At 39.3% G+C, this 12,660-nt stretch overlaps 1 protein-coding gene across 1 annotated transcript in view; it reads right to left on the bottom strand.

Moving 5' to 3' along the window:
- Window positions 1-3,358: 3,358 nt before the first annotated feature.
- Window positions 3,359-12,660, bottom strand: part of LOC131190558 (CMT1A duplicated region transcript 4 protein homolog) — a 43,133-nt gene continuing 33,831 nt past the window's right edge. Inside the window, exon 3 of the mRNA XM_058167895.1 lies at window positions 3,359-3,828. Within this exon, the coding sequence (XP_058023878.1) occupies window positions 3,359-3,828 (470 nt within the window). The remainder of the gene's footprint in view (window positions 3,829-12,660) is intronic.

The raw sequence follows: 12,660 nt of genomic DNA, 5'->3' as shown, positions 1-12,660 counted from the left end.
GGTCAAGAAGCATCAGTGAGAACTGGACATGGAACCACTGATTGGTTCAAAATTGGGAAAGGAGTCCAGCAAGGCTGTATACTTTTGCCCTGCCTATTTAACTTATATGCAGAGCAGATCATGAGAAAGGTGGGGCTGGATGAATCAAAAGTTGGAATTAAGATTGCCGAGAGAAATATCAACAACCTCAGATATGCAGATGATACCACTCTAATGGCAGAAAGCGAAGAGGAACTAAAAAGCCTCTTGATGCGGGTAAAAGAGGAGAGTGCAAAAGTTGGCTTGAAACTCAACATAAAGAAAACTAAGATCATGGCATCTAGACCTCTCAATTCCTGGCAAATAGATTGGGAAGAAATAGAAATAGTGACATATTTTTTCTGGATTCCAAGATCACCACAGATGGGGACTGCAGCCAAGAAATTAAAAAATGCTTGCACCTGGGGAGGAAAGCTACAGCAAATCTAGACAGCATACTAAAAAGCAGAGACATCACCCTGCCAAAAAAGTATGTATAGTCAAGGCCATGGTTTGTCCAGTTGGAATGTATGGCTGTGAAAGTTGGACCATAATAAAGGCTGAGCACCAAAGAATTGAGGCCTTTGAACTCTGGTGCTTGAGAAGACTCCTGCGAGGCCCTTGGACTGCAAGGGAAAACAAACAAGTCAGTCCTAGAGGAGATCAATCCTGACTGCTCTTTAGAAGGCCAGATCCTGAAGATGAAACTGAAATTCTTTGGCCACTAATGAGAAGGAAAGACTCACTGGAGAAGAGCCTAATGGTGGGAAAGATTGAGGGCAAAAGAAGAAAGGGACAACAGAGAATGAGGTGGCTGGATGGAGTCACTGGAGCAGAAGGTGTGAGCTTAAATGGACTCCAGAGGATGGTAGAGGACAGGAAGGCCTGGAGGAATGTTGTCCATGTGGTCACGATGGATTGGACACAACTTCACAACTAAGAACAACAGATTATCACCATATATGTATTGTTATTGCCTCAAAGTGCTCTCAAGCTAAATTGGGGAGATACCCCACTCCCATCATTATTCTTCAGCAATTAGTATTTGGAGTACTTCCAACTGGGAAGTAACTAATTGCATTTAATGGACCTGTCCTGCATTAATTTTAATGTCATTCAAGTTACTGGCCCTCACTACATCTTGAGGTAATGAAGTCTATTGGGCACTGTGTGAAGTAGTTTTGTCTGAGCTTCAGTGGATGACCCCCGCCTCCCATCCTAATATTTTAAGAGGAAATAAAAATTTTCCGTGTCCTTTTTTCCACATCATGTATCATGCTGTATTCCTGATGCAGCTATGTCATAAATTGGTGCAAGGGTATTTACAAACTTGGCATTTTTTAAACTTTTTAAAATCCATTTCCTAAGGTTCCCCAATAGAAAATATAACTTTTCAACAGACTCAGCACTCTGACATGACATTTTAATTGAACTATCCAATATGATCCATAAGATCTTTTTCTAGTTAATTTCCAAAATACTGAGATGACACCAATTTGTGTGTGTTGCTAGATCTTTTTGTCCCTGTTTTGATAACTTTACTTAGTTAAATTGAATTATATTTCTGTGGATATCCATTTACCTAGTTTAGAGTAATTCTTGTGAATCTTTTCACAATGATCACCTTCTGAAAATTATCCCCAAAACTTGGCAAGCTCATTGTTCATCACTTAGTCAAGTGTCATTTATGAACACGTTAAAAAGTATTGGTCCCAAAACAAATTCCTTAAGATGCACCTTTCTTACTTCCCACCACTACGAAAGTTGCTTATTTATTTCTACTGTTGTCTTTTTGATTTTTAACCAGCTAGCAAAGCATGATGGTTAAATTTACTTTTCTCATGATGAGGAACTTCATCAAAAGCTTTTTGAAAACCTATGTATACATTGATAAGTTAAATCCATTTAACCCTCTCAGAAAATTCTACATGGCACTCTCCTAAAAATGTCCCTCCTATGGATATTTATAACAAATCAGGTACTTTATAAGACAGGAGGTGCCTTATTTTATCCAAGTTATAATCTATTGAGATATATTTTATTACTGTTTTGCAGTTTTTATTTTAAAAACTGGAATAGTGTCTCTGGGACTACAGTTGTCATAGTTCCAAATCAATATGGACATTTCTGGGTATGATGGAAGTTATCATATAAAAAATCCGGAAAACGTCAGGTTGGCAACAAGCAGAGCTACAGAATGGGTCCTTAGCATTTTCACACTTTCTCAATCATATAATATAGGTAACAAAGAAAAACTAACAAAGCAAATAAGAAATACATATTTATGCCATGTGATAAGTTAGGTGTAGACAATATGGTGCCCTCCAACAATATTGGATTAAGAGCATGGTACTCTCATCTGTCTTTAACATGAAAGCTCATTCAAACACAAAAACTTTAGGCCAGCCTCTCTTAGTCCAATCCAATTCCCAGTAGGGAAAAAATAGGAAGAAGCAACATGTACACTAACTTTTACACCTGTCCCAAAAGGTGAGCTAGGCATCTAATATATAAATAATACACGAATAATGGCAGTGGTATGATGGTTTTACAGTCCAATAAACTAGAAAGAATATGTGTTGCGGAAATTCCCATTTACCTAACAACAAACTGAAAGTATCATCTAGCTGTGGAGCACAAGGTAAAATGTTTAGCTTGATTTTGAGTGGTTATCCTTGTGCCCAGCTATATCAGCTCTCACAGCTTATCTGTCCTGCATTGGCTAAAACAGGTTCACTCCCTATAGAATTTCTGTTCAGTGCTCCTTTTGGCAGCAAAGAGGAGTTCAGGAGGAGTTTTTATAGGACATTTGTATACTGCAGTGCGCCAGACAGTCTATTCCACATTGTCACTTTCTTTCTAGTAAACGCACAACTGTCATGCTGCTGTTTAATGTCCATTCGTGTTATCTAGAAAAGTAATGAATTCAATGTGCAGCACGATCAGGCAGGTTTTGTCCCTTCCATCATGTGCATATTTGTCCAGACCAGGCAAGCCATGCTCTCAAAAGCAGAGAGAGGATAAGAAAAAAAAATTGATCTGTCCATGAGTGAAATGCATTAATATAATCTGAATCTGTAGTATGGCTTTCAGAGTCCGTAGGCTTGCGATATAATATTACATAGATAAAGTAAAGCACATCCAGTTTTCTGTAAATGTACCAGGGCCTGCGATGATCAGGCTAAAATTGTTGCCTCACAGTCTTATTGGGCAGCGTTGAATTTTCATTAATACAGTATGCTCTTTTGCATGTGAGACTTTCTTTTTCTTAACATTGCCTGCCTTAATCCTTTATCCAGTTCCTAAAAAAAAACACAATTCCCAAGATAAATATTAGTTGCTAAGAAATTTTAGTGCAGCATGACCCTTCGTTCTTTCCCCTCTGGGGAATATCCGGCAGTTTCATTGGCAGCACACGTAAAGGGTTTCTTTTCTTGGCAAAAATGACCAAATTACCTGTAGGCAAAAAGCTGGCTGGCCCCCCCAGGCCACCACAATGGCCTAGGGAAACCTTTCGAGCCCAACAGAAGCTAACAGTGGCACTAAGTTGGGATTCTGCTGGACTTTGTTGAGCTGCCTCTGACTCCTGAGAATCAGGGCTAGTTTTCCTTTGGAAGTCTTGGCTGGTCTCCGTGCGGTGCTGTGCTAGACTGCTCGAATGAGATGCTTCCAGGAATGTGGCAGTTCTTGATTTGTCTTGTTCAATAAAATTCTTAACCATGGGTGACGTGTAGGTGGTATAGGCTGGCCAGCGACACACATGGATGAGGTGGGGCGGGATGCCAATATTCCCTGATTTCAAAGACCGATCTGGAACCCAAAAGAAAAAGAACATTTTAGGAGAAGCATTTCAAACCCAAATTGTGCCACCTCCAGAGAACAACCTTTTCTTACAAATCAGAAGAAACTGATTTCTTGCTGCAAAGCTAGGCAAACTTTTTGAATCAAAGGCATATCATGAATTATAAACATGGTGGGTCTTCTCCTTAAGAGGCTACCATGAGAGTGGTTTATCTGTTCACAAATCATATGCCCCAAATACTAAGGCAGCTTTGCCAAATCAGGCTGACTTCCAGTGTAGACACAGTCCAAACACATGTGGAGGTCACAAGGGTGGAGAAATTTGGCATAATAAAAAGAAAATACGATTGGCAAATATAAAACCTTGAAATGAAAACATACATGGTAGAGAGAATTCACAGAGATAACATATCTAAAAATAACAAAAAGACAGAAATTGTGGTGATCCTATGAAGGAATACCTTTGTGCGGCTGGAACAAAAACTATTGACTTCCTCATGTTATTGACAGCTGAATTATTATTAGAGAAAACTTTGCTATGTATTATTATTCCTGAAAACTGCCTATATATTATTGTATATATGTATATATAATTCAACAAATGAATACCTGAAGAACACTTCCTCATCTGACTCTGTCATAAATAATAAAGCATCCAACCATTGAACTGTTATCAATAGACACCATCATGAAAAAAAATCCAGAACTAAAGGCTTGGACTCCAGACATATATGTTTAAGAGGAAGTCCCACTGAATATCTGTCTAGACATATTTAGAACCACGCAATAAAATGCACTCCGTTCATAGAAAAAGTGCTGTCACATGAGCGTGTCAAAATGTAGAGGCAGACAGGAAAGGAAGGCCAAATGTTTTTAATTAATGACAAGGTCTTTTATTACTATGAGCTTCAATCTGGTTGGTGGACAGAACTGGACTGTTGGTTTGGGGAGGATAGTGTTGTCAGTACAACACTAGCCATGCAAGTTTCAAGACCTGTCCATAGTAATAAAACTGACAACATGACAATATGTTGCACAGCTATTTCCATTGCCAGGAAGAACCAAAATCATGCATCAAAGTTGTGTTTTCCACTCAAACTGGCTGAAGTGGTATAGGCGTACATTAGCCACTCCAATTGACTACTATGCACTCTGAAAGGAACACCCCTCCCTTCAGTCCAATGTTCCCTAACCTCAGCAATTTTAAGATATATGGACTTCAACTCCCAGAATTCCCCAGCCAGTATGTGAAGTTCATACATCTCAAAGTTGCCAAGGTGGAGGCACTGCTTCAATCACCTGTTACTACCCTTTGTGGCCATTTTATTTATAAACACATAAGATATATACACCAATGGAATAATTAAAAAATGGGTTTTTATGAGGAAAGGAAAATTCTGAGTGATAAAATAGTAAAAGGGTCAATCTGCTTTTAAAAAAAAAAAGATCAGGTAAAATTGACAATTCTACCACTTTCCTCTTCTAGTGAAAGTGTCAGGACAAATTGTAAAAATAAAGCATTTTGTTTTGCTTTTGTGAATCCAGGTAAATTCACCAAAGTCCAGGCATGATATCAGACTGTCACTGCACACAAAGCAAAGTAAAAGACTGAAACCTGGGAAAGCATTTCTTCAGCTGATATCATTTCCAGCTGGTTTATACATGGGAGCCCAAGAACTTAAGACTGCTGCATGGAAAAGCTTCAGATATTTTTCTTTGATGTTGTTTCCCACACTTATAAAATTCATTTTTCCCCCTGTGAAGTGATCTATTTGGGGAATTATTCAAAGGTACTCACATCCCTATATGTTTCTCAGGATTTTTCCCCCAATGGACAATGCAAATCTTGAACTTCATTTCTGTTCTCCAGGAGTTAATTTGCTGTGCTAGTTAGCTGTAATATGAAATTGATCTTACTTCTCCTCTCTGACCCCACCCAATTGTCTGGCCGAAGCAAAGCAAGATGCAGCACAGAATCATTCATGAAAACAGATTATCCCTCAAGCCCTGGCTTTTTAAGCTGCTAAAGAGAAGCCTGGAAACTGTTTGATGAGTTTCACAGGGAAAAGCTAAAAAACACAGCCCAGAAACAAGATAAAAAAAAATGAATGTGCTAATTCTAAAATCAAGAGGTTGCCTTTCTAGAAAGGGTAAGGGGAAAGAGGCAATCTAGAAGGAAGCAAGAAATTATCTAATTCTTATGCTGGTCATTATTATTTGGCCATGTCAGTGTGGGGGAGTTCACTGGAGAAAGAAATTATGTTTGGAAGAGTTAGCTGTAAAAATAAATCAAGCTGCCAAAGAACATGATGGACACCCTCAAAACTCATACCAGCTACAGCACAGAACAACTCAAAGAAGTAGTGCAAAATTGGAAGATGTGGAGACTGCTATCCCATGGAATCTCCAAGAGTCAGACATGACTGAATGGATAATATCAACATCATGCTGGTCATTGATATGTTATCAATGTACTGATATGTTATCTAGCTCCTCTGGCAAATTTCATTCCTGTTGAAGATGTTCAAAATGTAACAACTGTAAAGGGTTGGTTTAATAAGAAGAGACTGAAAGCAATTAACAGGTCATTATTATTCCATTCACTTTGGGTTTCTTTAGAAAATGGGATAATATTAGTAGCTCTATAATTTGAATGTTTTAATTCATGCAGCTCTGTATTTGGCAAAGTTGCCCCGTCAGCTCTTTGAGATAATATATATATATATATATAATATAATATAACAGCAGAATTGGATGGGACCTTGGAGGCCTTCTAATCCAACCCCCTGCCCAGGCAGGAAACCCTACACCATCTCAGACAGATGGTTATCCAACATTTTCTTTAAAATTTCCAGCGTTGGAGCATTCACAACTTCTGCAGGCAAGTCGTTCCTCTTATTAATTGTTCTAACTGTCAGGAAATTTCTCCTTAGTTCTAAGTTGCTTCTTTCCTTGATCAGTTTCCACCCATTGCTTCTTGTTCTACCCTCAGGTGCTTTGGAGAACAGCCCGACTCCCTCTTCTTTGTGGCAGCCCCTAAGATATTGGAACACTGCTATCATGTCTCCCCTAGTCCTTCTTTTTATTAAACTAGACATACCGAGTTCCTGCAACCGTTCTTCATATGTTTTAGCCTCCAGTCCCCTAATCATCTTTGTTGCTCTTCTCTGCACTCTTTCTAGAGTCTCAACATCTTTTTTACATCGTGGCGACCAAAACTGGATGCAATATTCCAAGTGTGGCCTTACCAAGGCATTATAAAGTGGCACTAACACTTCACGTGATCTTGATTCTATCCCTCTGTTTATGCAGCCCAGAACTGTGTTGGCTTTTTTAGCAGCTGCTGCACACTGCTGGCTCATATCTAAATGGTTGTCCACTAGGACTCCAAGATCCCTCTCACAGGTACTACTATTGAGCAAGGTACCACATATATACCAGATAGCACAAGAGCTCTTGGAATCTACTTCATTGTTATAGAATATTATAACATAATCTTGAAAATCTGTCAGTTTCCCTCTCCCTCCTCTTACACCAGGTGAGTTAAGGTAAGGTGGGGCAACCTTGCCTTTCTTCCACATTCTCTCCTGGCTTTCTGGTCTAAGATGTTTCCACAATGGCTGTGGCATGCCCTTTTCAGTGTACTCCAGTGAAAATATAAAGCACATTAACACTGACATGGTGTTTTATCCCAATTTTTTTTAAAAAAAAAATTAATAATTTGAAGGCAATTCTGCCAGAAGGAACACAATGAAATAAGAGTTCCATCCAATGGGGAAATGGAACCACAGCATAAAATAAAAAATTTAAAAAACAATGTTTCCCTAGCTTTGTAGCAGTTGGCTCATTCCTGTAAAATCAATAATATGATTATGGTACGGACACAGCTTGTGCAAAACTGCTTCTCATTGTGGAGGTCTCCTAGCTTTGTGGCAGCATTAATACATTGCAGCTGAGCCAAAAATAAATAATATCTGCATTGAATACTATTGATGTCACAGAGACATAGAAATCCAGAGCTGTTTTCAAACTGGCTCAGAAGCCTTGTGTAGAAGCACCCTAAGACAAATTAGTTCCAGTTTTATGGAACAAAGCTCTATCCTATTACGGCATCTTTAACACTGCACCTATAAACTCTACCACTTGGCTAACTTTCTTGTTCTTTTTTATAGTTACTACAATCAAGAAACAATTTATTTTTGTGTCATGTCCATTATACTGATTGAGTTTACAGCACATGGCAGGAAGCCATTTAATGGGAACAAATCCTTTGAAGCAAAACTTGGCAGATACAACTCTTGGAAAAGATTCCCCTTTGATTGAAAAGTTTTTGTCAAATGGCTTCTCACTGTCGGGCCAACATGAGCATGGAGAAACAAGACCAAAACAGAATTGATGTGTTAGGAAAGGAGAACAGCGGAGGGGGAGGGGATGGAATTTTTTTTTTTTTTTTTGGTTTACATTTATACCCCGCCCTTCTCCGAAGACTCAGGGCGGCTTACAGTGTATAAGGCAATAGTCTCATTCTATTTGTATATTTTTACAAAGTCAACTTATTGCCCCCCCAACAATCTGGGTCCTCATTTTACCTACCTTATAAAGGATGGAAGGCTGAGTCAACCTTGGGCCGGGCTCGAACCTGCAGTAATTGCAGGCTACTGTGTTCTTAATAACAGGCTTTACCAGCGTGAGCTAAACCGGCCCTAAACCGGAATAACATATTAAAACTGGTACTATACAAAATTCCAACAAGAAGCTGGCAGGGAGGCCATTTTAACATTTGCTCTGTTTAAAGATAATTTGTGTGCAGGGCATGGGATGATAATGGAAAGGGCTGGGGAACAGAGAAATAAAATGAAATCGGTTGTCTACAATTCAAAATGTCCTGATAGTGTGTAGAACTAGTAGTAAAAACAAAGAAGGACTAAATAAAAATAATTCTGTGGGAAAAAACCTTTTGCAGATGGACATAAAAAAAATCTGGAAGAGCTGCAATGACTGTGTCTATTTTTAAAAAAATTTAAAAACAGGGTATCGCTAGCTCCTTAATCCCATAATTCAACACATACTCAAAGACTGAAAGGCCCAACCTTGTCCCTTATTTATTTGGCATATGGTTTTCATCCTCACTCACTCACTCACTCTGGGCCCCCTGATTGGAAGGCTCTCCTGTCTTGGGAGACCAGGGGATGGGAATGGCGAATGCTTCCCCTTTGGTCTGAAAGAGAGATTTTGTATAATGCAAAAGCCTTGCCTGTGAATAGGGTTAATAGTTTCCCTCCCACCAATATAAGTATGTGCATTTCAATCTTTAGGCATAATTAAACTAAAAACAGTATGCTGGTCCAGTAGATGTTTTCAGCATGGTCTTTATCTTATGACATAGAAAGAAAAAACTTTCTGAATAATCAAAACTTATAACAATAACACAAAAAAAGTTCATTCTGGCTAAAAGCAACACAGGAATGTTATAATCATTTTTATGTCATTTAAGGACTTAGGAAGTGTTACTAAATGTCAGATATTTTTCTGTTATAACTTAATAGCAGAGGAATGCCATCTTTTTTTTTTTTACAGGATGCTCTCTGTTTCACCATTTTAAAAATGTTTGATCCAGAAGTGCTACATCAACCTGATTAAAACACCATGTTTTCAGCCTTTTTCAAATTGCACTGAATAATGGTTAATTAATTAGGTTGGAGTTAATTAATTTGGTTTGCATTTAATCACAAATCAATTTAACTTTATACCACTTAAGGTAGAATTTGAATCACAAAACAAATTATCTTGCATTTTTTCCCCATTTATTGGGTTTATCAAAATGGTTTAGGCAAAATGTCCTCTGAACTTAGCGTAGCTTTCGGATATTGAAGCATTATAGGTCACATTACAGGGCTGCTGAGTTTCAATACACTGAAGGGGAATTCTGATAAGTGGAAGTGATGTGGACATACGTTAAAGAACTGGGTGCATGGACTGTTCTATAATTCTCACAAGAGACCAGATACATAGCTTAGGAGTAGGCACATTAGTGTGGCAGCATTCTGCTCAATTAGGTTTTGTTTTTTAAAAAAATTGATTAAAAAAGTTTGTAAATAATCTGCATCCATTTTTTTTTTTAAAAATGGCAACTTTCTGCAAAATGAAAACTTTTTCAGAGATTGGGATTTGAAGATGGGCTGGGAAAGAAGAGATGGAAAGAAGAGAATCATACCATATAGATTGAAGGTGACCACGTGCATATTGTTAGGAGAGAGAAAATAAATATGCACAGTGGGTGTGTGAGTGAATGAGTGTAAGAGGTCAAATACAAAGTGAATGGAAAGAAGATTGCAAATGTTGTAGATGGGAATAAGAAGCTGAGCATCTGCACTTGGAAGAATGGATGTGCATGGCAGTTAAATGAATGAAACCAAGTCTGTGCAATGGATGGAAGTACTCCTTGTTCCAACTTTGTTGCATTAGATTAGATCAAGATTCCTTCAATGCTCACCAGTGTATTTTAAAAGCTTGGATAAATTCATGGTAGAAATCTCTGCCCAATTAACCATTACTATAGAGCAGGGCTGTTACGCTCGCGGTCCATGGGTTAGATGAGTGATGTGCTGGCCACGCCCATGCCTGGTTTAGCGAAGTGAGGGGAAGTTGTGATACATCACATGACGACGCTGTGGTGACATGAGTTTGACAGCCCTGCTATAGAGCAACAGGTAGGCCAGCTATTTAACCTAATGAGTGCTTGCATTTCTTAAAAGAAATGTCAAATCACACACTTCCACACCTGTGCTCACTATTACTAATGCTGGAGGTGACACAAAGCTGAAGTAAATGGCAGTGCCTGTGAGTTTTCCTGAGCAAAATCCCAGAGTGCCAGAATGAGAAACAGCTTTGTACAAGACATGTCTGTATCATAAATATTGATTTTGCAGGAAGGAGCCAAGCATTGCTCTAGTGCTGGGACCTGAAGCTGTTCTCTTTGTACAGAAAAGGAACGATAGCGGACCACGATACTGCCAGATGTGGAGAATATTCTGCATTAGCAGGTGGTGATTTTCCCAGTCCTGCAAACCAGAGGAGAGCCATTTCAAGCGCCAAAATCTTCAGTTGCTCTACAACCATTTCCTCCCGGGCATCTCTATATGCATATATGTATGAAAACACATCTGATTTGGGATTAAGGAGACGGACTCCTCAACAACAGTTTGCCAATCCAACACTTCTACCGCAGAAAGCATCCATTTATGAAAACGTCCAAGAAGTTCAGGAATGTTGGTTAACTTTGACCTTAAGGTTAGTGATGTCATTAAAGGCTTTTAAGAAGAGACTGGACAGCCATTTGTCTGGAATGCTATAGGGTCTCCTGCTTGTGCAGGGGGGTGGACTAGAAGAACTCCAAGGTCCCTTCCAACTCTGTTATTCTGTTCTCTTCTGTTCTGATCTCCCTGTTGCCTGTTTCCCTGGATAGGGAATATAGCTTTGTAACTTGTGAACAGACTCTTCTCTGCCTGGTGCGAAGACCCCTATGCTAAAGAAAGCTTTCGGGCAGAGCAAGTCGAAGGAGAAGCTTTCAGATATTTGGGGGTGGAAGAAAGTGGGGGAAGGGGAAGAGCTTATTTATGTGAAATGCCAAGGCAACAAATAGTTGACATTAGGATTGCAAGCCAACTGTGGGATTGGGCTATTTCTTTCAGGCCTCACACAAAGGAACCTTTTTTTTTTGTCCTGCCTTGGGAGACAAAAAAACAGGGCGAGCCACAACAGAACTCATATTGATGGTTGGGGAAAGGCCTGTGGAATTTCTGGGGAGGATTTTGCTGGCCGATAGACACAATGGACTGTGCTTTGAGATGGCAGACTACGTAGGATGGAAAGGCCAAGCAGTTTGCATGTGACTGAATTTGCCTTTCTAACAGCCTTCCCTGCCTGCCCCAACACATGCCCCCTCACTTAAAAATGGGGAAGGGGGATAAGAGTTCTTATTCTCAACAGTCAACTTACTGCTTGAGATTTCTTTGCTTTCCTTGAATTGTGCCTTCAGCACTTTCGAATGGCAATGGTCAGTGTCCCCAGCCTACATAAGCAAACACATCCAGAAGATCTAAGAACACAGAAGGCAGCATGCATGAGAATGCTTCCAAACCTCAACTGTGGCTTCTCTGGATAAGTGCACCTCTTCCATCTTTCCCTGAAGGAGCGGAACAATTTTTGCAACTTTAAATTCAGAGAGGTCACAAATGTTCTAGGATCACAGCTGAGATATTTCTTGAACCCAGTCCTGAGGAGTTTATACGGGGTCTTTCCTTAGTCTTTGACAGCCCTCCTCCTGGCACTCAGTCAATCTATCTGGTCATCTTAGAAATACTCTGGAAAATTGTAGCTTCTTTGGGACTAATGAGATTAACCTTTTTGTAACTGAATTAGAATTCCAAGAATGGAAGAAGGGTTACTGAGATACAGAAGCATGGAGAATTTGACCACTCCCCCTTGACCTTCTCATGTGTTTAATTCACTACACAAATATAACCCCCTTCTCTCCATGCAGAACTTCCAAACTTCTAATCATGCCTTATACACTGTAAGCACTGTAAGCCGCCCTGAGTCTTCGGAGAAGGGCGGGGTATAAATGTAAACAAAAAAAAAAATATATTGCAATAAGGGGGGAAAAAAGATATTGTCTAAGCTTTCAAAGCATGAACCTGGGCTGTATAAGGCATGCTAATTTTAGCCTAGGAGTGGGTAACATGGTGCCCACCAAGTGCCCACCAAGTATTCTGCACCATCTGAATTTTTAAAGAGTTGTTTTTTTAAAATGATAAATGAATAAATGTCACTCAGCAGTGC

Source organism: Ahaetulla prasina, chromosome 2, assembly GCF_028640845.1.
Source record: "Ahaetulla prasina isolate Xishuangbanna chromosome 2, ASM2864084v1, whole genome shotgun sequence".
In the NCBI taxonomy this organism is placed as follows: domain Eukaryota; kingdom Metazoa; phylum Chordata; class Lepidosauria; order Squamata; family Colubridae; genus Ahaetulla; species Ahaetulla prasina.
Note: the sequence above shows the minus strand (reverse complement) of the source record. Positions and strands in the feature narration are given on the sequence as shown.